The 24,370-nt window shown below is 46.4% G+C and overlaps 1 protein-coding gene across 1 annotated transcript in view; it reads right to left on the reverse strand.

The window, feature by feature from the left end:
- Positions 1 to 24,370, reverse strand: part of DLG5 (discs large MAGUK scaffold protein 5) — a 194,562-nt gene that overhangs the window by 107,369 nt on the left and 62,823 nt on the right. The window contains exon 2 of the mRNA XM_034775542.1: positions 8,240 to 8,308. Within this exon, the coding sequence (XP_034631433.1) occupies positions 8,240 to 8,308 (69 nt within the window). The remainder of the gene's footprint in view (positions 1 to 8,239; positions 8,309 to 24,370) is intronic.

Below are 24,370 nucleotides of genomic sequence, written 5' to 3' on the forward strand. Positions count from 1 at the left end.
GTTCGCTATGTGCAACAGTGCCAGAAGTTTTTCCCTTAGCAGTACCCGTACTGGGGGAGTGCCGCGGCGACCCCTGGAGTGGCGCCTGCATATCGCGCTATAAGGGGAGCCACACGCTCCCCCCACCCTCGGTTCCTTCTTGCCAGACAATTCCGACAGAGGGGAAGGAGGGCGGGGTGTGGAATAGACATGAGCAACACATCTCGAAGAACGCCAGTTACGGAACAGGTAACTGTCCTTTCTTCCTCGAGTGATTGCTCATGTGTATTCCACAGTAGGTGATTCCAAGCAATATCTGTTGGAGGTGGGTAGGAGTTCACGATAGTCCGGGACGGAGTACTCCTCTGCCGAACCCGGCGTCGTCCCTAGGCTGGGCGACGATCGTATAATGCGAAGTAAATGTGTGAACTGAGGCCCAAGTGGCTGCCCTACAAATCTCTTAAGCTGGTCTACACTAACCCCCCAATTCGAACTAAGGTACGCAACTTCAGCTACGTGAATAACTTAGCTGAAGTCGATGTAACTTAGTTCAAACTTACCGCGGTCCAGACGCGGCAGGCAGGCTCCCCCGTCGGCTCCGCGTACTCCTTGTGCCGAGCAGGATTACCGGAGTCGACGGCGAGCACGTCTGGGTTCTATTTATCGCATCCAGACAAGACGCGATAAATCGGACCCAGAAGTTTGATTGCCTGCCGCCGAACCAGCGCGTAAGTATAGACAAGCCCTTAGACAGGGACATGGGCTATGTAGGCAGCTGATGAGGCCTGAGCCCTCATAGAGTGTGCCCTAACGATCAGTGGTGGGGAAACCCCTGCCAGATCATAACACGTGCGTATACACGAGGTGATCCAGCGGGAAAGATGCTGGGTGGAGATAGGTTGCCCCTTCACCCACTCAGCTGAGGCAATAAAGAGCTGCGAGGATTTCTGGAACGGTTTGGTCTGATACAGGTAAAAGGCCAGCGCCATACGCACATCGAGTGTGTGGAGGCGGCGCTCCTCGCTAGAGGAATGAGGCTTAGGACAGAGCACGGGGAAGAAGATGCTCTGTTCCATATGGAGACCACCTTCAGGAGAAACGCCGGACTTTATCCCTGTGGAAGACTGTATAGGGGGGTTCCAAGGTCAAGGCCCTAAGTTCCGAGACACATCGGGCCAACGTGATCGCTACAAGGAAGACCACCTTCTATGAGAGGTGAGACCAGGAACACGTGACCAGGAGTTCAAAGGGAGGCCCCATGAGTTGGGACAAAACCGGGTTTAGGTCTCATTGCGGCACGGGGGGTCTAGCGTACGGAAAGGCTGGCATACCGAAAGGGACCCCTTGCAGCATATTGCTCGGGTAAGACCAACATTGAAGGGAAGCCAGTATCGGGGACGGAACCGTGAGGATCTTGTCCAGCCCGTCCCGGTCCTGAGAGAATTGGGAGGCTAGCCAGAGCTGGAGGGGCCTCATTTGGAGTCTGGCATGGCAGACCACGTACGTACATCCCGCCATGTGGCCCAGAATTCAAAGGCATGCTCTCGCCGTCGCCGGGAAGGTCGTGACCGAGGCGATGAGATCTCTCAGTGCCTCGAACCTGTCTAGGGGGAGAGAGAGAGGCTGTGGCCCTCGAGGAGTCCAGTAGCACTCCAATGAACTCTATGCGCTGAAATAGAACTAAGGTTGATCTGGTCTCGTTCACCACTAGGCCAAGACCAGCACATGTCGAGAGGAGAAGTCTCACATGGGTCTTTACCTCAGAATGCGAGTCGCCCTTGAGAAGCCAATCGTCCAGGTATGGGAAGATCTGGACCCCCCCTCCCACCTGAGGTAGGCCACTACCACGGCCATACACTTCATAAAAACCCTGGGTGCCGTGGATAGGCCAAAAGGGAGGACCGCAAACTGATAGTGGTCTAACCCTACTAGGAAGCGAAGAAAGCGCATGTGCCCCTCGAAATTATGAATGTGAAAGTATGCGTCCTGGAGGTCCAGGGATGCATACCAGTCCCCCGGATCCAGGGAGGGGATAATAGAGGCCAGGGACACCATGCGGAACTCGGAGCGGGCCAAAAAACGGTTTAGGCCCCGGAGGTCCAGGATGGGCCTGAGGCCCCCTTTGGCCTCCGGGATCAGAAAGTACCAGGAGTTTGCCTTGGAATTCTACCGGTACTCTTTCCACCACCCCCAGATGCAGTAGGCGGTCCACCTCCTGACCTAGGAGGAGGGCATGCTCCGGGTCCCCCGCGACTACCGGGGAGGGTGGGTGGTTTGGTGGGGGTGAGGTGAACTGCAACATGTAGCCCCTGGAAATGGTGCTGAGGACCCACTGGTCCGATGTTATACAGGACCACGCCACGTGGAAGGCAGACAAAGGCCTGGTGGTTGGCTACCCTAAGCTGGAAACTTGCAGAGGAATAAAGCTTTCTACTGAAGGAGTCCAGTTGTTTGGCGTCCTTATTTTTGGGGGTGGGTGCGGGCTGGCCCTATCACTCCCTGTGGTTCACCGACTCTACCACAAGCGAGTTAGGTGCCGGGTGGGAATAGAGGTATTTGTGGTCCGTGGCCGGCACAAAGTACTTCCTCTCAGCCTTCTTGGAGATTGGGGCCAAGGAGGCAGGAGTTTGCCACAGTTGTTAGAAATGTTGGCTATACCCTGGTGCAGGGGCAGAGTCACGCGGCCCGGTGCCAAGGGAGACAACACATTGAAGAGGGAATCGGATAGGCCCTCCATCTCCTCAGCCTGCAGCTGGAGGCTGGAAGCCACCTGCTTTAGCAGGTCTTGGTGCACCTTGAAGTCCTCCTGTGGGACTGAAGGTGGAGGCGCCGTTATGGTGTCGTCCAGTGCTGGGGAGAGGGCCCGCACGGAGCCGAGGACCTCAGTCGGTACCAGGGGTCGAGCCCCAGCTCAGAGTCCGGGCATGGATCTGCTGACTTGTGGCCTGCCAACTTGTCTCTTAGGTGGACGGATGAGGCCGATGGAGCCTGAGATGCTCCAGCAACCAAGCGGGTACCCGTCTCGGCAGGCATCGGTGGCCACGGAGCCCATTGGCACCACTGTCCTTGCCACGGGACCCCTTGCCACTGACCCAGCTGGGAGCCCGGTGGCGCTATCTGCCCCGATTGATCCGCGTGGACTGAGGATGGGCAGTTGGGTGCTGAGGCCGAGGCCACCGTCGAGCGCACGGTCTCATGAGAGCGGTAGGAGTGGCGGTACCTGTGACGCCGCCTCCCTCGGGACCTGGACCTCGACATCGAGGAATGGTACCTGCCCGAAGTGCTGCTTCAGTACTCATGACGGCGTCGGGAGGTCTGGTGTCTCTGCGCCGAGGCATCGTGGGGGGAGTCTCAAGCATGACATCTAGGCAAGTGGGAAGTGGAACTGGAACGACAACGTCTATCCCGTCGAAAGCGGCTGCAGTAGTAGCACCGCAAAGGGGAGTGATCCCGGTGCCTCTCTCAGTGCCTATGCTTGCTGGCAGGTGGCGTCGAGGGTCCCTGAGATTCCCGGCTGGCTGGCGACCCGGATGGCCTGGCCGGCGTTAAGGGCGGGCGTGAGCTACAGGAAGATTGGTTGTGGCGCCGAGCGGTGCGGGGAGGGGTCCTCGGAGTGGGAACTGCGTCCCGCCGAGGAGGGTTGGTGGGCACCCAAAAGAGGCTTGCCGCAGTACCAAGGGCCCGTCCCCGGTACTGTGTGCCCGGAACCGGCAGGCTCAATGACTTTCAGAGCCTGCATTGTCCCTGGTATTGACGGCATCTGTACCGGTGGGGATGCATGCACGGACGGCGCCGGGCTGCTCGACGCGGGACCAGCCTCCCCTCTTTCCTTGTCTCGGCACTGCTGCGAGGTAGGGCCCTTCCTCTGTTTCTTGGAGGGAGGCCAGTGCCAGCTGGTCGAGGGGGCCTTGCTACGCACCGACGACGCGGCGGCGGGTGCAGAGTCCGTTTGGTGCACCGAAGATGGGGCCAGCACCAACCCCATCAGGAGTCCTCGAAATCTAATGTCTCTCTCCTTCTCGGTCCTTGGCTTGAATGACCTGCAGATCTTACAGCGGTCACTGATGTGAGTCTCACCCAGGCAGCGGAGACACTCAGTGTGCGGGTCACTCCTAGGCATAGACGGCGACAGGAGTCGCATGACCTGAAGCCTGGGGCATGCCCCAAGCACACACTAACAACTGAAGAAACAATCCACAAATGGAACCATTAAGGTCGAGAAGAAATGCCGCAGCAGTGCTGGAGCACAAAGTTCCGACTACCTTCACTGGCGGCAAGAAGGAACTGAGCGTGCGGGGAGCGCGTCGCTCCCCTTATAGTGCAATATGCAGGCGCCACTCCAGGGGTCGCCACGGTGCTCCTCCAGTACGGGTATTGCTAAGGGAAAAACTTCTGGCACTGGTGCACATGCACACCTACTGTGGAATACACATAAGCAATCACTCAAAGAAGAACTCTCTTTCTGAATCCGCTGATTGTTCCAGAGCTTTCCCAAGACGCTGATCAGTTTCACTGATGCTATTCAGAATCCTGTGGCAGCTGTGAAATTAACAAGAATCTTTTCAGTTTTACTCTGTCTCAATTTATTCAAGCTATTTCAGGACAGGATCACCTAATGAAGACGGGGAGGGCAGCAGATACCACCACCCCAAGGCAGCCAGGATGCTCTGGGCTGGAAAGACTAAGAAAAAATCTTCTCCATTTCAACAGTCAGGGAAGGGGAAGATGGGGGGGGGGGAGAGAGAAGTGATTCAGATTTAAAAGACATATTAGGCTACAGGCTGCTATGAAATATGGAGCCCACAAGCAGGGTCCAAGGTTAGACCATCTCTCTTCTAGGTGGCTTGGGGCAGGATTTGGGTTTCTCTCTCACGTGCTTCCCTGAGGCCTTATTAGAAGCCCTCAAATCCTGTATTTGCCTCCAGCAATTAATAGTCCCAGTTCTGAGCCCTATTTGACATAATCAAGTGGAGCTGAACTAAAATTTTGTAAAAAATGGATCTTAGATGAACCTCTCTTTCCCCCATGAAAGAGAAACAGGTGGATTCAAGAAACCTATATATATATATATATATACACACACACACATACACACACACCCAAACTGATGCCAAAGTGGATCTGTTTGAACATTTACATTTTATCCAGAGGACATTTCTAACAGATTACTTTTCCCTTTCTTCCATATTGTGAGCATTTCACATACAAAATCTGTCAGTTTCATTGCACAGAATGTTCTATTAGTGAAAATTTATTTCAGTATACATTGTTACATGTAATTTCTGAAACACTGTGGCAACTTAGTAACTGCTAGGATTCCATTCAAGGAAGCCATATGAAGCCTTCACGGTGCTGGCATGCAAACAGTTTCAGTTGTGATGGCTTGTCACTCAACAAATCAAACAGTGTTAAAAGAAGTTAGCTATAGTTGTGAGGTGACTTGCAAACAAAGAGCTTTTTTTCCCTATATGCTGGTAATTAAGAGGCAAAAATATCCACTGTTCCATAAGAATACAATGAAAATATTATTCCCTTCTTAGAGGGGGAAAAGTGACTGGATACAAATTACAGTTACATAAATGAACAGAATGTTGTGTCCTACAGTCTGGCTGCAGAATTAACAAGTGTCAGCTTCAAACAACAAAGTGAGTTCATTTACCTGTGCACTATATACACTACACTTACTAAATTATTTCAAGGAAGCTGAACTATGAAGAATCCTAAAACTACAAATATTGATCGTTCAACATCTTTAATAGACCGCGTTCAGTCCATGTTAAGAGATGTTCCATCATTGCCAATTCTTAACAGGATCGAGGCATCCCCTGAAGAAGTTTGTGTCCTTTAACTAAATACACAAGTCAAATTGTCATAGAGCAACATGGACTTTAGTGTCAAAATGAAAGTAGTTTGCAAGAACTCTGCAACAAGACTCTGGGTCATATCTTGGACCACTGGATAGGTAAGGAAGATCTTGTCACATTCTGAAGAATTTTCCTCTGGATTTTGCAGAATTTAGGAACAATCCACTGTATTTTTAAAAGTAAGACTCTGTTCCAAAGAACACTGAATTCAACAGAAAAACTCCCATTGAGTTTGACAGGCTTTGGATTGGATCCTTAATTTTTATACTGCTGAGCTGTTTTACGTATTAGCTTTAATTTACCTCTTTTTTTTTTTTTTTTTTTTAAATTCTCCTACCTACATGAGCTCTTTCATTCCCCCTTCCCCCAGTTATTACCAGTTCCTAGCTAATAAATTAGGGTTCTACTCCGACCACAGTGGGAGGGTGAACACACAAAACATTTAATAGACAATATGAGTATTTGTAGCTAACATTTGCAGCCTCATTCTTGTGAAACTTCCTGTGAAACGTCTGGCAAATGAATCCAACCACATTGGGTAAAATAAAACAGCTGCTTATTTCAGTTAAAAATAAGCAACAGTGAAATAATTAATATGTTGGCATATGAGATGCCACTATTAAGTTTCAGTGTTAACAACAATTGAAATGTGGCAGTTCATGACTCAGGGTTACTGTTTGTGGTTAACTATAGACTCTAGATGACAGGACTACATTGGTCCACATTTAGTAGAAGTACATCTTTGTATCCAGAAGAGCTAGAAAAAAAAATTTTTTTTTGAACATAAGCCTGAGTTCTGCAAAAAATATCGGAAAGATCTGAAGTCTATAGACATGCCCTAAACCTGCACTAAAGCATGGAATTTCTGCAACTTATTTTAAAAGTGACATTAGTCAAATCCAAATAAAAATAGTGCTGAGTTACAACAAGATCACAAAGATCTCTTTTCTGTTATTCTTATTGTAGGCATTGAGCTAGTGGCTGGAATAACGGTAATTCCAAAGGAAAATAGCTGTATTTCACAAAACACTTTCATATGATGATACCCTGGTTTGGATGACAGTATAAATCACAAGATGACAAATTATTTAGAACAGAAATGGAAAAAAAATGATGTGATTGCAGCTGCATCAAGGCCAGTCACACAAATCCCCCCCTCACCCCCTGCATTTTCAGAAAATACGCACCTGACAGACAGGTAGTAGGAAAATGGAAGGCACATTATGTATAGCTTGCCGGGATGCACTGCTGGAGAAGGAGTGATGTAAAATGTTTTTATACTCTCAAAAGACAACTTTTAATCCACTCATCTCTTCTCTATTAAAATTATCAAAACTGCAAAATTTAAATAATCCTATTCCAACCATTTAGTATGTCCATCTACAGTACTAAAAAGTTTCTTTTGCCAAGAAACAGATTGAATATATGTTCTTTTTAAAAATAAAAATGTACACAGCTTCCATATGCTGGCAGCCACCATGCAAGTTTAGTCTTGAAAACAATTTGCAGTGTCACATCTTTCCATTATTTCAGCAAATAGTTTTAGACAAGACTGAAATCTTGTTCTTGCATGTTGGAGTTAAAGGATGTCTTTAGACATTGGGTTGAACTTTAACAGGCAACTGACTTGTCTTGTGCTGTCAGAGAAATCTACAGATGTCTAATGCAACACTGGAACTTTAAAACGCAGGAGTCCATGACCTCTATTTAAGATTAATCACTTTTATGCAGATTTCACATTTTATTTGTATACATGGAAAGCTGAATAAACTGGTAGCCAAGCTTGCTATTTCAGCTCGTTTTTATTTTAGACCACACTTCACTCCCTCCAACTTCCTAAATACCATTTTCACCCCCACTCTCTTAAAAACGTACAAGAAAGTAAAGTAACCAATCCTATTAAGAACAAAAGGAATATTACAGTCACTCCTGAAGTTCTGCAGCAACTGGACAAAGTTTAAAGAGTTGAATAACTTTAGCTAAAACTATTTTTCATTCTCTTTTTCAGGTGGCTTTTTTTTATATCTGATTATGACCTACAAGTTAAAATACACAGGTACCATTGTAACAACATTGCTGTTATTATGGTCATTTAATATATATAAACTTAGTTATGTCATGTAACTCAGATGATTTTAAACAGATTTTATTGGCTGCTCATTGCTAAGCAATTACGTTTAGCTATAAAAATGTTTGTCCCTGCAATACAAATGGAGTATATGCTTTATCATTGTGCAGACATATACAGTTCACGCTCATAGTTCAACATACATTTAACATTTATTACTATGCAAAACCAAGAGGGATCCATTCATCCTTCCAATAGTGACTATTTAAAATGTATACCCCACTGAAAAGCATACACTTTAAGCTCTTCCATATAATACTTTACTCACCAATGCTACTGAGAGAACTGCTACTTTCGGAATCAGATGGCATTATGGACAGCACACTGTAAGTGGACCCTGGAATAAAAAAAAAAAAAAAAAACAGAACCACAAAAAGTTAGTTTTCTTGCTTTGCTCCCCACCCCTCACCCCCACCCCCACCCAGCTTCCCTTCAATTCCTCAAGAAAGCATTTGTGCCAATCTCTTAACAGGTCAAACCAAAGGTTTGAAACAGAGGCATCTCTGCTGAGACCTGGGAAAGAGTTTGTTGTTTACCGAGGCACTTCTACAGCATATCACTAGAATGGTATCACAGTAATCTGAATACCTGTGATCACTGGCTTCCTTTTTCATTAACCATTCTTATTCAGCGGCATTACCCCTAATCAAATAATTACTTCTCCCAGCATTTGAGAGACAGTAATGACTGGCATAGTTCAAGACTTCCAAAAGGAGGCCTACACTACTGGCGCTTTCCTGTTTTTGAGACACACCAAAGCTTCTATCTGGTCATGGCACCTAATTAGGATATGCTGACCCTCAAGAAGCCATTCCCAAGCTTAAAGAACTAATTTCACTGCTTGGGCTTCAATAAATCCAGGCTGCCTCCATTTGCTTCTTTCAAGTAGCCACTCTTACAAGACGAGAGCCTCAACACTACTTTGCTAGTATTGGAAGATACTGAAGGCTGGGATCTTTTATTATTATATTATTATGAAGTAAGCAAGCTAGAATTTATTTACAAGAACAAACAGAAAGACAGGTCCCTAATTAAAGAGCTGGCTATCAAATAGAATACCATCTCCTCTCCACCCACCCCACCCCCGCCAAAAAAATCCACCACAGAAAAGAGTGAGGGAGGGGGTTATCAACTATAAGATAAGTGGCACAACAAGGGAATTTCCATTGGGATATGAAGTCCATCCTCCAGGAACCTGGCCTTAGGCTGAACGTGGCTGTAAAAGACACTTCTCTTTTTTTATTCTCCTAATTCCTTCCTCTCGTGCTTTAAGGTTTGTTTCTTCCAGGTTCCTTGGGATTAACAGTTGAAGCACTGGAATCTATGTTTCCAGTACAGGAAGCAAAAAAAAGACTAGGAAATAAGAAAAAGATAGAAGTCTTTCTTGCTTTCCGTCCTTTCAGATATGTCTCAACCTACCCCTCCCCCCCAGACCAATTGGTTATTTGAAAGAGGAAAGAGAAGACATATGACAAATAACAGAAGCTTCCTCCGCCCCATCTCTCCCTCCACTCTCACCACCACCATCTCACACTACAAAATAAAATTAATATCAAAAACTGAAGCCCAGATCTTCAGCTGGAATAAATTGGTGTAGCTTCATGGATTTCAATAGAGCTATGCCAATTTACACTAGCTGAGGATCTAACCCTGAATTTGATAAAACAGGAGCAAATGCTGCACAGATGAGAGCAATGTCAAAGAACTATGGTGATGCCACAATCAATCCTTTGAAGCAGACTCTCTAGCTTCACTAACTAACAAACAAACAAAAAAATACATACAAGAGGAATTGGGTTATTTTACCTGACAATTTTTTGCAAAGAGAGTTTCAAAATGCACTGGTTATTGAATAATTCTAATTGATTATATAAGTTGTATATTATAAAACACATATGACAAGTATGTCACTTTGATACAACGGTTTCAGAGGACACTACATTAGTTACCTCCCCCCCACCATACTTCTGAAGTTTTTGATATGGTAAAATAAGTTTTCTTTGTTACTGCTCATTAAAAGTAAGATACTTTGAGCACCCAACTAGAATCAATCAATGAGTGTCTCTCAGCATACGCTTCTTCCACACCTCCATACTGACCCTCAGCACGTCTTGTACCTCACGCTGGGGAGGGTGGGGGGGGTTAAGGCTGCTGACTTGGGCTCACAAGATCAGGGTTCTGTTCCCGGTTCTAACCACAGCAATCATTTATTTTCTGTTTTTCAGTTTCCCAATCTATAAATATATTTCACCAAGAAGGTTAATAGGATAAGTTAATAAACGATAATGAGGCACTCAGATATTACAATAATGAACACTGTAGAGAAGTGGAAAAATATAAGAAAAATTAGCACAGAATTTTCTCCCTGTCACCCCAGTAGAACATCCTTTCAACAGTCACACTTCATACTCAGCCTGAAATTTGTAATAGACACCGAAGATACCATGATGGTCCAGAACGTCACTTGAGCTTTAAAAAAAAAAAAAAAAAAAAAGCTGATCCCTTTAGGTTTTGGCTGAGATTCAAACGCTCCATCTTTCCTAGCTAATGAGGGCTGACATTCGCATATAACACATATGCTGTGGGAACTTACCTTCAAGCAGCAGTCAAAAATGGATTATGGGTATAGCATTTATTATCACTTACCTAGTGCTAATCGCATGCTAGGGAATTTATGACACGTGATGAGACAGGCCCCTTCCCTAACCAGCTGATAATATAAGGCCCCAAGCCTGCAAATGCACCCATGCATCCGGAGCCTCATTAAAGTCGATGCAGTCCGTGCAGGTGTAAGACTCTGCTTATGCACATGCAATACCAGGGCTTAAGTAAAGAAAAGAAACCATACATGGGAGAAAGGATACCAGGGTATGAACATATCATGGTGATGTTTGGTACATATCTTGTGGGTCCAAGATCAGCAGCAGCAGCAGCATCTGTGATGGGTTGGATCACAGAAACCCCCTTGGGAGCTGCCACCTAATGTACCAAGACTACCTCTCCTCCTGTTTTCCCTGCCAGCTCAGGACTCCAGCACCCGGTCTTGCTGAGCCAGACACTCCCATCTGCTCCAACACAAACCCAGGGTCTGAATCACTTGCCCCAAAGCTACACGTTCACCTGAAAACAGCTCACAGAAGTGTGCTTGTCTTTAGCACTCAGACACCCAACTCCCAATGGGGTCTAAACCCAAATAAATCTGTTTTACCCTGTATAAAGCTTATGCAGGGTAAACTCATAAATTGTTCTCCCTCTATAACACTGATAGAGAGATATGCACAGTTGTTTGCTCCCCCAGGTATTAATACATACTCTGAGTTAATTAATAAGTAAAAGGTGATTTTATTAAATACAGAAAGTAGGATTTAAGTGGTTACAAGTAGTAACAGACAGAACAAAGTAAGTTACCAAGCAAAATAAAATAAAATGCACAAATCTATGTCTAATCAAACTGAATACAGATAATCTCACCCTCAGAGATGCTTCAGTAAGTCTTTTTTCTCAGACTGGACACCTTCCAGGCAGTAGCGGATTTACCATGGAGCCGGGCCCATACTCCAGGGGGGCCCCGACCAAGCCCACTCTTCTCCGCTCCCCGCTCTCTCCTGCGGGGGGCAGAAACTTGGTGCTCCTGGCAGTGAGGTTCCTGCTACAGTAGGGCAGCCAAGCTCCCCCTCCCCTTCCTCTTCTCACAGCTTGCTCCCTTCCCGCCCTCCCCCTCCCTGCCTCTGATCAGCTGTTTGCCGGCAGGAGGGTGGGGGAGGAGCACAGCCGCAGCATGCTCACCTGGGGAGAGAAGGCAGAGAAGAGGCGGGGGTGGGGCCTTGGGGAAGGGGGTGGAACGAGCATACCTACTCTGACTGCAGAGCTGCACAGCCAGGCTGAAAAAAGAAGGTGCTGCTCAGTTCCCGGAACTTTGCACTTGGACACCACCTTCCGGGTCCTAGTGCTGGTTGAGCTCCCTTCTGTGTGCTGGGAACCATCCTTCATCTTGTACAACAGTGAGTGCCCATGGTGGGGCAGGGGGAGAGAGGCAGTGGAAAAGGAAGGGAGTGGGATGGGAAGGAGATGGAGTGGTGGGGAAGGGGCATGGGATGGGGAAGAGAAGGGGATAGGGCAGGGATCGGCAACCTTTGGCCCGCGGCCCGCCAGGATAAGCCCCCTGGTGGGCCAGGCCAGGTTCGGCCAATCGCGGTTCCAGGCAAATGGGGGGCTGCAGGACGAGGGATGTGCTGGCCGCGGCTTCTCACAGCCCCCATTGGCGTGAAGCAACAAACCATGGCCAGAGGGAGCCACAATTGGCCGAACCTGTGGACGCAGCAAGTAAACAAACTGGCCCGGCCCGCCAGGGGGCTTACCCTGGTGGGCCATGTGCCGAAGGTTACCGATCTCTGGGATAGGGGAAACGGGGGCCCAGCATGCAGATCCCATTGGCAGTAGCTGGGGCTCCTCTGTTAAGCAGGCCCATCACATCCTCACCCTGACAAGCCCCGCCTCCCCTGCATCCGTACCACCCCGGTGAGCCCCCCAGACACCCTCCCCACTGAGTCCCAACCACCTACACCTAGACCCCCACCCAAATGAACCCTGTAGATAAATCTCTGTATTCAGCATCTTCACATAACTTTCATGACTTCGTATTATGCCTCTCTGTATAACCTTGTATTAAGCCTATCTATATATAACCTCTAACTTTCATGACTTTGTATTATGACTCTTCATATAACCCTGTATTAAGCTATTTTCATACAACTTTGTATCAAGTCCTTTGATATAGGAACTTTGTATCAGATTCCTATGTAGACAAACTTATAGAGAACTTTGTGTTAAGCCTTGGTATAATGTTATAGCCCCTAAGGATAGTTAAAGTAGAAACAAATATCTTTTTGCTAGGAGTAGAATAAGATTCCCCCTCCCCACACTCCCTTAATCAATTGGCACGTTAAATGAATGAGGTGTGAATGAGCAAGGTGTGGAAGGCAAGCACCTCCATACAGCTAGTTGAAAGGGGATGGAAGCCAGACTGAAGGACAATCGAACTTGTCAAGTGGGCTCACTAAAGAAGAGCAGACATATTGATGGCCTCGGGGGGGGGGGGGGGGGGGGGGGGGGTTTAGAATCAAGCACCTTCTTTTGGAAACACCCTCTTTCAACAGCACCTTCTTTTGGAAACAACCTCTTTGAACAGTATTGTAACACCACCCAGAAGGAAGCAGCACAAAAGGATCAACGGACACGGATTTTGAATCTGGTATAGATTTGCATGAGAAGAAAGCTGCTATAAATGTGAGGTGTCTTGCAGAGGACCCTGGGTGTTGTCAACATCGGAGCATTGATCCAGATTAGCAGAAGCCCAGCTCCACCCCTCCCCTATCTAACTCACCTGGCCAGTGAAGTTAAGGGGAGCAACTAGTTGGTAACAACAACAAGAGAGAGTGTGTGTGTATGAGTGTGCATGAGTGTAACACATATCATATGCATATGATACAGTGTTGATTGATGCATGTATTACCAATGAATGTGGCGTTTGCCTTATTCCCCCTGAAAAGATCCTGTGCAGTACTTTAAGTACAACCCCACCTCCCCTGCACCCACTCCCCCTCCCCGCCCCCACCCGGGCTGAGCTCCAACCACTTTCACTTGGCCCTCCCTGCAGCCTCCCATTTCCCCTGCACCTGGCACCTCCCTGTGCATCCAGTTCCCCCACTGAGCTGCCTGCACCCTGACTTCCCCCCACAGAACCCTCTTACCCCCATCTAGATACCCCCACACTAAGTCCCTCTGCACTTGGATCCTACTGCTGGGCTGAGCCTCCCTGCCCACATCTGGTGTGCCTGGCACAAAGGGGGCAGGGCCCCAGGCTGTTTCTGTGGCAGGCATGGCCCTTGTGCTGTGTCAGCGTCAGGTTCAGTCTCACTGCCAAGTCCCTGGCCCAGGGGGGTGGGTGAGGCTGCAGGGTATTCTCCCACTTCCATGCAGCCAGTAGCCTGTGCTCCCCACTGCCATGGTGGAGCTTCCACATTTATTATAAAAAAAAAATCTGAATTTTAAAATATTATGCACAGAATTTGATGCAGAATTCCCTCAGGAATATGCGGCACTGTACAGCTGTGATGGTGGGACTGTGAAGGGGGTGCTGGACAGTAGGGGATCTGTGGGTGGGGGAGCTAGGAAGGGGGTATGATGTGCAGGGTGCTGTGTAGTTGTGGTGGGATGTCAGTGGGAGGGGTCTCTAGGCAGGGGTGCTGGACATAGGGATCTGTGGGGGAAGTCTCTGGGTGAGGACGCTGGCATAAGGGCAGGGGGCAGTGTGGAAGGGGCACGCTGTCAGCACAGGGCTGGGCGGGTCAGTGTGCATCTAGCAGTTTGGGGGTTGTAAACAGTGCCCTTATGCTGGGCTGAGTGGGGCCACTCCTTCTGCACTGCATCTCATTGCCCCTAACTGGCCCCTCGCTCTGCAGACTGCCCCCCATCACATGCCCTATTTCCCCAATGGGGACCCACAAAAAGTTAATCCGGCCCTGCTTCCAGGCCTGGGCACAATTCTTTCCCCTGGTACAGCTCTTGATCTAGCTTAGGTAGATTCTTCATGATGGCTCTCCTCTTTGTCTTTGGTCTGTTCCTACCCCTTTATATATCTTTTGCATAAGGCAGGAACCCTTTGTCGCTCTGGGTTTCCACCCCACTCACTGGAAAAGCACCAGGTTAAAGATAGATTCCAGTTCAGGTGACATGATCACGTGGCACTGCAAGACTTCCTGCATGTGTGTGTGCTGGCAAGTGGGTAATGAAGACTCACAGGTAAAACACAGCCATCTGCAGACAATGGTCCTGGTTAATGGGAGTCTATCAAGATTCCAAGCCACCATTAATGGCCCACACTTTGCATAATTATAATAGACCCTCGAGTTGTATTTTATATTTCTATTTTTGTATTTCTATTTAGATACAAGAGTAGTACATTTATACAAGCAGGATGATCACACTCAGTAGATTATAACCTTTGTAATGACACTTTACAAGAGACCTTTTGCATGAAGCATATCCCAGTTATATTATATTCACTTACCATATTTTTATAAAACCATATAGACTGCATGTCACAATCTTCTCCTCCCTAGCTTCCCAACCACTATTTTTTCAGCAATAGAAATTTTGTTCTGCAATCCCTTTATCTGCTGCAAAGTTTTTTCTCTCAAAGAAGTGCAATCTTTAAAAGATGGGCATTTTTAAAGAGGTCTCCTTGGTAGGTGTTATAGGAATGTACAACTAACACAGAAGTAAAGCTCTTACTTCTTCAAAAACAAAAGTATGTGACCAGAAAGAGTGAAAAATCTGGTCTGCTGTTGCTGATCTGATTTTAAACATTTTCAAGTAAATAGTAGTACAGGCTGTCTCTCAAAATCCACAGTAGATTCTTCAAGAATGGATAAAATATCTCATTTTGTTAGATCACTGTTTTTATTCATCTTCAAAAGGGTTGAATTTGCTCAAAATAAGCAAGCCCCATATTTAAAAAGGAGACAAAAACTCTCTATAATAGAATTAGAATTTCATTTTGTGAAATACACCAAGATGGTCTAGATAAGTAAAGCATGACTTCTTCCTAGAAATAGTAGGAAGATGTAGTATAGCTGTTGGTGAAAACTATAGGGGCAAAAATCTGACAGACAGCATGCTGCCACCTGAACACATACATCCAAGAGGAAGGGAGAAGTATCTATCCATTCATAGTTCTCGTAACTCTCACCCCCAACCTGAAAAAGTTGCTCTTCAGGTTCTCCAGGACAATACCTACGGAAAAGAGTTAGGCCTGGTCTACACTACAAACTTAGGTCTACATAAGTCACATTAAGTCGAACTAATAATGTATGTGCACTAGTGAAGACACGGTGATGTGTAATTTGAATGAATTGGTCTCAGTCCCACAGTGCTCCACTGTGACCACTCTAGAGAACACTTTCAACTCCACTGCTCATCAGCCAGGTACACAGGAAACAGCCACTCCTCTGTTAAAGCCCCCGGGAACTTTTGAATTTTCATTTCCTGTTTCATCAGCGTGGAGAGCTCACCAGCACAGCTAATCATGGAGACTCAAGCCCGCAAACGCGCTCCAGCATGGAGTACACAGGAGGTGGTGGATCTGATTGCTGTGTGGGGAGAAAAAGTCTGTGCAGGCAGAGCTCCGATCTAGCAGAAGAAACGCTGACATCTATGCCAAGATCATGCAGGGCATGGGGGAGAAGGGCTACACCAGGGACAACCAACAGCGCCACATGAAAATAAAGGAGCTTCGGCAAGCGTACCAGAAGACAAGGGGGGCGAACAGTCATTCTGGTTCTGCCCCACAGACATGCTGCTTTTATGAGGAGCTGCATGCGATTCTCAGTGGCGACCCCACCATTACCCCAAAACGCTCCATGGATACCTGCCAGGAGCCCCGGGCGCCCTCAAGCAACAACCAGGAGGACACCATTGATGAGGAGAATATAATACAGGCAAGCGGAGGATCCATTATCCCCAACAACCAAGAACTATTTTTAACCCTAGAGCCCATCCCTTCAAAGGACGGGCTGGTGGCAGAGCATGATGCCGGGGAAGGCACCACTGGTGAAGTACACATTTCCAATCAAAATGTAGGGGTCACATGCTATTTTTTTTATGTTTAATCTGAACAAAAAAAATAGGGGTAGTGGGTATCGGTGGCCACTCCAGCTACACAGACGGTGCTCGCCAAGAAAGACTGTTTACGTGCATGGGGATGGCCCTGGAATCCTCCATGGAGATCTCTAGGAAGCTTTCATGGAAGTACTCTGCGGTCCTTTGCAGAAGGTTTCTGGGGAGGGCTGCCTTATTCCATCCACCATGCTAAGACGCTTTCCCGTGCCACTCCAGTATTAACTCTGCTGGCATAGTTGCAGCACACAGCATAGCAGCATAAGGACCAGGTCTTACAGCATCTGCTCCCTTGCTGCCTCTGTTATCCTCAGGAGAGTGATATCACATAAGGTCACCTGGGGAAACGGGGAAGTTTTGAACGCTAACCCTTAAACCACAAACAATTCAACAAATAATCCACACACACACACCCCATTTGGGGACATCTCGGTCATACACCCACGCTTTCCCAAATGTGCCGTGGTTGTGGTTGGAAGAGATCACCATGTATTACAAGCAGCATTGAAGAAAAAAAAAAAAAAAAAAAAGTGGTGGGAGTGGAGGCTTCCTGTTTGTCTCCCTCCCCCTCAACTCAGTGCCGCTTTTGTAAAAAACAAAGTGTTTGGGGAGCTTTAAACACTGGTGCCTGTCCTCAAACTCCATCCAGGTTGCTAGGGGACAAGGGGCTTTTCTCACGTTCCAACCTGCGATCCCAAGGAGCTCTTCACAAAAGCAGCAGCACAAGACCTCTCGCCCATGTCTCATTGCCTTACTCACCATGGCTGGAGCAGCAAACCAACTCTTGCAATAGCCACTGGTTGTGATTACATTGTGGCTTGCAATGTAGTGTATTGGGGGGGTGCAGGGGGAGGGAGGTTATAAAAAAATTAACCTTGCACCAGAAACAATGTATGCACTGTCAATGGTACCCTCGTGCTTTGCATTCCTTGCAACTGAAACCTTGTCTGTCGGCACACCCTCCGCACTGGGACAGAGACTTTCCCAGATTAGAAGGTGGAAAAAGACGACGCGGGAGGACATGTTCAGTGAGTTAATGCGTGCCTCCGAGTGACGAGACGGAGCTCGGAGCATGGAGGATTACACTCTCCAAGAACCTGGACATGGACAGGAGAGCATGCAGGGAACATAAGCATGCCACGCAGGAAGAGATGCTGTGGATTATGAAGGAGCAATCAGATACGTTGAGGCATCTGGTTGAAGTTCAAGAAAGGCAGCTGGATGCTAGAGTCCCTCTGCAGCCTATGCTGAACCTGCTGCCATCATCGCCCAGTTCTACATCTGCCTCCCCGAAACGTCCTATGAGGTGGAGCGGGAAAGTTCAGTATCCCTTGCACTCAACACTGGGGAGGATACAAGGACCAGAAGGTGCCCATTCCCACACCTTTGTTAGTGCAGTGCATCTGTAAGCAAACTTTCCTTGTTTCTTCCCCGCCCCCACCATGTTATCAGCCCTTTTGCCCTAGGTTATTTTACTTTTTTTTTGCTGCCTCTGTGTTTGTGTGCATAAAACTTAACGGATTGAGGAGGAAAGGCTCTTTATGCATTCAACACACAGTGCTTGGTGAGGGTGGAGTTTACAGGGGAGAAAATGCACTGGAGGGGACAGTTTGGTAAGGAACAACATAGGTAACTGTCACATTACTCTGGCTCATTGGTGAAACTGGTTTTCAAAGCCTTGCGGAGATGCAGAGCCCCTTGATGTGCTCTTATTGCCCTGGTGTCTGGCTGCTCAAAATTGGCTGCCAGGCCATCTGCCTAAACTCCCCTTCCTCACCGGAAACTTTTCTCCCTTTGTTTCACAGATATTATGGAGAGCACAGCAGGCAGCAACAACAATGGGGTTATTGCTTTCACTAAGGTCTAACCTAGTAAGCAAACAACACCAGCGACCTTTTAAACATGCAAAGGCATATTCCACCACCATTCTGCTCAGCCTATGGTTGAACCGGTCTTTACCACTGTCCAGACTGTCTGTGTACGGCTTCATGAGTCATGGCAGCAAGGGGTATGCTGGGACTCCCAGGATTACAACTGCCATTTCAACATCACCAATAGTTATTTTGCAATCTGGAAAGAAAGTCCCTGCTTGCAGCTTTCTGAACTGACCTGTGTTCCTAAGGATGCATGCGTCATGCACTTTTCCCAACAATCCCACGTTGATGTCAGTGAAACGGATCCACCAGTGCTTGCAACACCATTGAGAAGTACCCCCTTTGGTTGTACTCTTTGGCAAAGTTGTCTGGTGCCAAGATAGGGATATGCATTCTGTCTATTGCCCCACTGCAGTTAGGGAGCCCCATCGTAGCAAAACCATCCACTGTGTCCTGCACATTGCCCAGTCACTACCCTTCCTAGTAGAAGTCTGTTAATGGCCCTGCAAACTTGGATCACAACAGATCCCATGATAGATTTATCCACTCCAAACTGATGCCCCACTGACCGGTAGCAGTCTGGCGTTGCAAGCTTCCACAGAGCTATCGCCACTCACTTCTCCACTGTCAGAGCAGCTCTCATTTTAGTGTTGCTGCGCGTCAGGGTGGGGAAAGCTCTTCAAACAGTTCCTGGAAAGTGGCCTTAAACATTTGGAAGTTCTGCATCCACTGCTTGTCATCCCATAGCTGCATAACAATGCGGTCCCGCCATCAGCGCTTGTTCCCGGACCCAGAACCGGCACTCAACTGTGTCAAGGTGATGCATGACTATCGTCAGCAACTGCTAATTGCTCCGCTCTGTGTGTCTTCCAGCCGGGCTGCTTGCATGGCATCACATTGTTCCACAAGGTGGCTCCTGTATCGGCTGTGTAAATACTGCAGGATAAGGCGCGAGGTGTTTATAATGCTCACAACAACAGTGTACAGCTTATGATGCTATGGCATCCACGTGGGTAACCCAGGCTTACAAAAAAAGGCACAAGAAAGGCTTGGTTTGTTTGTCATTGATTTCAGGGAGGGAGGTAAATGCATCATGGGAGTCTAACTCCATGTTCCTATAACCACCCGTGCCAACGTTTTGGTCCCATAAGGCATTGTAAAACCAACCCAAAATTCCACTCTGCTATGTGCACTGTGGGATAGCTACCCACAGTGCAGTGCTCCATGCGTCGATGCACTCGGCCGACACAATAAGCGTAGTATGGACATGCAAGATGGACTTGCTTAAATCGGAGGCTCGATGTTGACTTACATGAAGTCAACTTAACATGGTAGTGTAGACATGGCCTTAGCATCTGCTCACCTGCAGCATGCGTACCTGATGGGTTTTGTTTTGTTTTAATGCACTGGAGGGGAAATTAGGCCATTGTCTGGAACCTATGTCATCTTAATATTCAGTATCAATAATTGGCAGAAATTGTGTACGCAGTTTGCTGGTTTAATAATGCTTCATGGTGTTGGAATTATCCCTATACCAGTATTTACATATTGGCAAAATACAGTAGTGTCTTATGTGAATTACTGTACTCCTGTCAGCTACCACTGCCTGAGACTAGTCAAAGTGATCCAGCATTGAAACTATTGTTCTAACCTGCTCCTATTCACTTAGCCTGGGAATAGACCTGTACTGGAAAGGGGTGGGAAATACAACAAGAAGCAAAACTACTCAAACGCTGAATTTTTTGGCATTTTCTCATCACCTCTAGTAAATGTTTTATAAAGTATTTGTCAAAAGTGGTCCATTTTCCATAGCAAACAATTTCAAAATTATAATTTTCAGATTTTTAAAAAATTGTAAATGGCCACTTCATCAAATTTCACACAAAATCTTAAATTAGAGGAACACAAAAGTCACCCCAGAGGGAAGAGTGAACATTTCATTAAAAATATCACTACATTTTTCAACAAGTTGGCTCATTCAGTTCCATTTTCACACAGATAGATCAGCTGAATGCAGGTGCTGTTTTGATTCCTATGCAGAGATTTGTTTTGTTTTTCCAATAAAGATCGGAAGCATTTTATTAACAAAACTTAAATGGGTGCTTTGATTTTTCAAAACAAAATTTTAATTGACACATTTGCTTTTGGAGTCATCAATACTGGGGGAGGGGGGAAAATGGAATATTCGCCAAAGCAACTCTGTGGTGGTAAGAGTTAAGAATATAATGTAAAAAAATTTTATGAAATAAAGTGGTGATTAAAGAAGTTTATGCTATAATAAAGTACTGTACTCCACACTCTTCTGCTACTTGTCTTTCAACAGGTCATTTTGTTTCCTAGTATTCCAAGATACAGTCCCTTAATACAAAACTTTGTTACACTTCATTTCAAGCCACTGATTCAGAACAATAACCTTCCCTTTCAACAAATTTCAAGATTACAATATGAAATAATCAGATTTTGATAAACACACAGTGCATTATATTCACAGTTCCAAAACGAATAGTGACTTTTATGTGCACACTCTCTCACTTGTAGTTTTCGTAGCTGTATAAAGAAAAACACAAAGATGAAGACAAAACATCAGACATTTTTTCCTCTGTTACACAGCAGGATTGATATTGGGGCAATTCTTATTTGCTATTCCACATCATGATTCAGACCCTAATCCTGCAAGGTCAGCCTGCACCAGCGTTCATTGCACTTCCTATTTTATTAGGAATTTTAAGATGCCCATTTACAATTTGCTCCGATTATCAGATTTCCTTGAACTGTTGTATTTATTGGGCTGACGATATAGCAGCCACTTAACTACCTCAAACACAGCACTGGATTTAGTCCTGGAACTCTGAGCCAACACAGAACAGGATTTTACTGTGATTTATTATCCTCAGAGAGCAAACCTGAGAGGTAGTGGACTTCCATTTCCTTCCTTCCCCCTCCACAGACCTACAACATTGAGCCATTCATGTCCATTTGAGTTCAGTATGACTCCTTCTCCCAGTTTAGGAAAGATAATGATGGGGTGGGTGAGAGTTACGCATCCAAAGAGAATGCCAACTGTCAAATGCTGCTAATTCCTCATTAACAATGCCAAGTCACAGACACAGCCACCAGGCAATGCAGTTCTGGCATGCCAGTACTTAGTACAAGCAGCTGATGCCACAAAACCCAATATGGGAGACCAATGGAGGCAGTTGGGGGAAGGGGGGGGAAGAGAGGGAAGAGGACAGGGATGAGATTAAAAGATGGATCCCACAGTAATTAAATGAAAACATTTCTCTTCTTGTGTCTCTAACTACAAATTGTCAAGCATCACACAATACTGGGCATCAGCTGCATTTGGAATAGACATTAAAATAAAAAAGGCGAACAAGCCAACAATTGCTATGCCCAAACAGACCACATAAATAGTGAGAACAATAACCTTCCCTTTCAACAAATTTCAAGATTACAATATGAAATAATCAGATTTTGATGAACACACAGTGCATTATATTCACAGTTCCAAAACGAACAGTGACTTATGTGCACACTCTCTCACTTGTAGTTTTCGTAGCTGTATAAAGAAAAACACAAAGATGAAGACAAAACATCAGCCATTTTTTCCTCTGTTACACAGCAGGATTGATATTGGGGCAATTCTTAATGTCCTAAATACATAAATAGGACAGCATGATTTGCTCCTTCTGCAAGAAAGTGAGTGCACAAAGCCAAACAAGGATACCCCTGCTGCCAAGTAGCCAGTTGGCCAAAAGTCTATCCACATTACACAATTTTGAGATAAGGAGGATTTCAGGGCTACTAGCCCCCCAAACACACACACGAGGCCACCTGTCAGAACTACAGCTCCACTACCATCTTCACACACACACACGTCACATTGAATTGGGCCACGCGCACAAGTAGGTATCTCCATTATACAGAGAGCTTAAGTAGGGTTACCATATTTTGAGTGTCCAAAAAGAGGACACTCCACGGGGCCCCGGCCCCACCCAAAGCCCCGTCCACGCCCCCCGCCCCAACACCACCCCTTCCCCAAAGTCCCCGCCCCAACTCTGCCCCCTCCCCTGCTTCCCGCAAACATTTGATTCACGGGAAGCCTGAAGCAGGTAAGGGTAGGGGGAGGAGGCGCGGCCCAGTCTGGCCCCCCCAGCGTCTCCAGCCTGGGTCGGCTCGGGCCCCGGGCCAGCCCCCGGCCGAGCACCCCCGGCCCCGCACCGCCAGGCCCCCGGCCCCGCATGTCCTGATTTTCCCGGACATGTCCGGCTTTTTGGGATTTCCCCCCGGACGGGGATTTGAAGCCCAAAAAACCAGACATGTCCGGAAAAATCCGGACGTATGGTAACCCTAGCTTAAGTAAATTGCCCAAACTCTGTCAATTCTACGTACGCTGCTAATGTCATTCCTGTGGAAGGAATCTATTGCCATGTGCTTTTTTAGTCTTAAACACTAGTTCACAAAAGCACATTAAACTAAAATTAAAATAGGTTTAATCTTGTAATTCAATTCAGAACCTCCAAATTAAATTCAAATCACCTACTAACTCTCACCCCTCTCCAATTTCCTAAAATCTGCCGTAGCATCTGACAGTTATTTAGAAAATAAGGGGGCAAGCATTCTCAATTAGTAAGCTTTGCTTAATGAAATGAACATTTACTGTGGCATGGTCCTTTAATGTAAGATAAGAAGTTCTGTTTGAATGAATCTGTTTGCTTCAGATGTATGAATTTTGAATAACCAGATACCCACAAACATCTTCAAAGCTCTACTTTAACTTCAGATATTCTAGGAGTTCAATCCTGCAAGGTGCTGAGCACTCTGGGCCCAGTCCGGAAATCCTTAGGCACACACCTAACTTTAAGCACATGAGTAGTCTCAGGTTTAAAGTTAAGCATGTCATTAACTGCTTGACTGAATTGAAACCAGAGGGCTTAACACTTTACAGGACTGAGCCAAAAATAAGCAGCTACTTTTCATATACACCTCTACCCCAATATAATGCTGTCTTCGGGAGCCCAAAAATCTTACCGTGTTATAGGTGAAACCGCATTATATCAAACTTGCTTTGATCCGCTGGAGCGCGCAACCCCACCCTCCAGAGCGCTGCTTTACCACATTATATCCAAATTTGTGTTCTATCGGGTCTTGTTATATCGGAGTAGAGGTGTACTCCTTTCACTACACCTCTGAACTACAGTGACATCAAACAACTCTCTCTGTTCATACCCCCCTGCTGCGAATTTCCATGATTAAACTCTACTTTTCCCTGCACTTTGTCTGCTGCCCAATTCCCCACAGGCACTAGCTAATTCAACTTCTTGTCAGCAAACAGTTTCTGACGGAGGCCCAATACACAGGATGAGAGGGCAGTGTGACAAACATTTGTTTATCCACATCTCAGTGCACAAAACTAAACTGACTTTGGCAGGACTCCCACTTGCTGTGGGGGAGTTAAAAAGTTTGACTCAAACTGGAAATGACCCAGATTACCATGTTCCCTTTGCCTTTCACATCACAAGAAAAACTGACCAAGGAGCTGAAGAATCACATGGATCTGCCATGCTTTATCTCTGAGGCTATTCTTTTCTTAGAAGCCTGTGTGGTCAGGTTTGTCAGAAGCCGTAAAATACATAGTCATTCAAGTGCTAAGTTCTTCTTGTAAGTCATGTGATGCTTACACAAAGCCCTGAATGTACTGCACTAATTCAACAGGAAATTTGCTTCTATCTGTGCCATCTTTATTTCAGGTGTTTCACAATCACTTCACTTTAAGGCTGACTGGGATTCCTAATAAAAAGGCTACAACTTGCCAGTGAAGGAAAGAAAAATCACAGAGGTTTGATTAT

The sequence above is a fragment of the Trachemys scripta genome, chromosome 7 (assembly GCF_013100865.1).
Source record: "Trachemys scripta elegans isolate TJP31775 chromosome 7, CAS_Tse_1.0, whole genome shotgun sequence".
Lineage (NCBI taxonomy): Eukaryota > Metazoa > Chordata > Testudines > Emydidae > Trachemys > Trachemys scripta.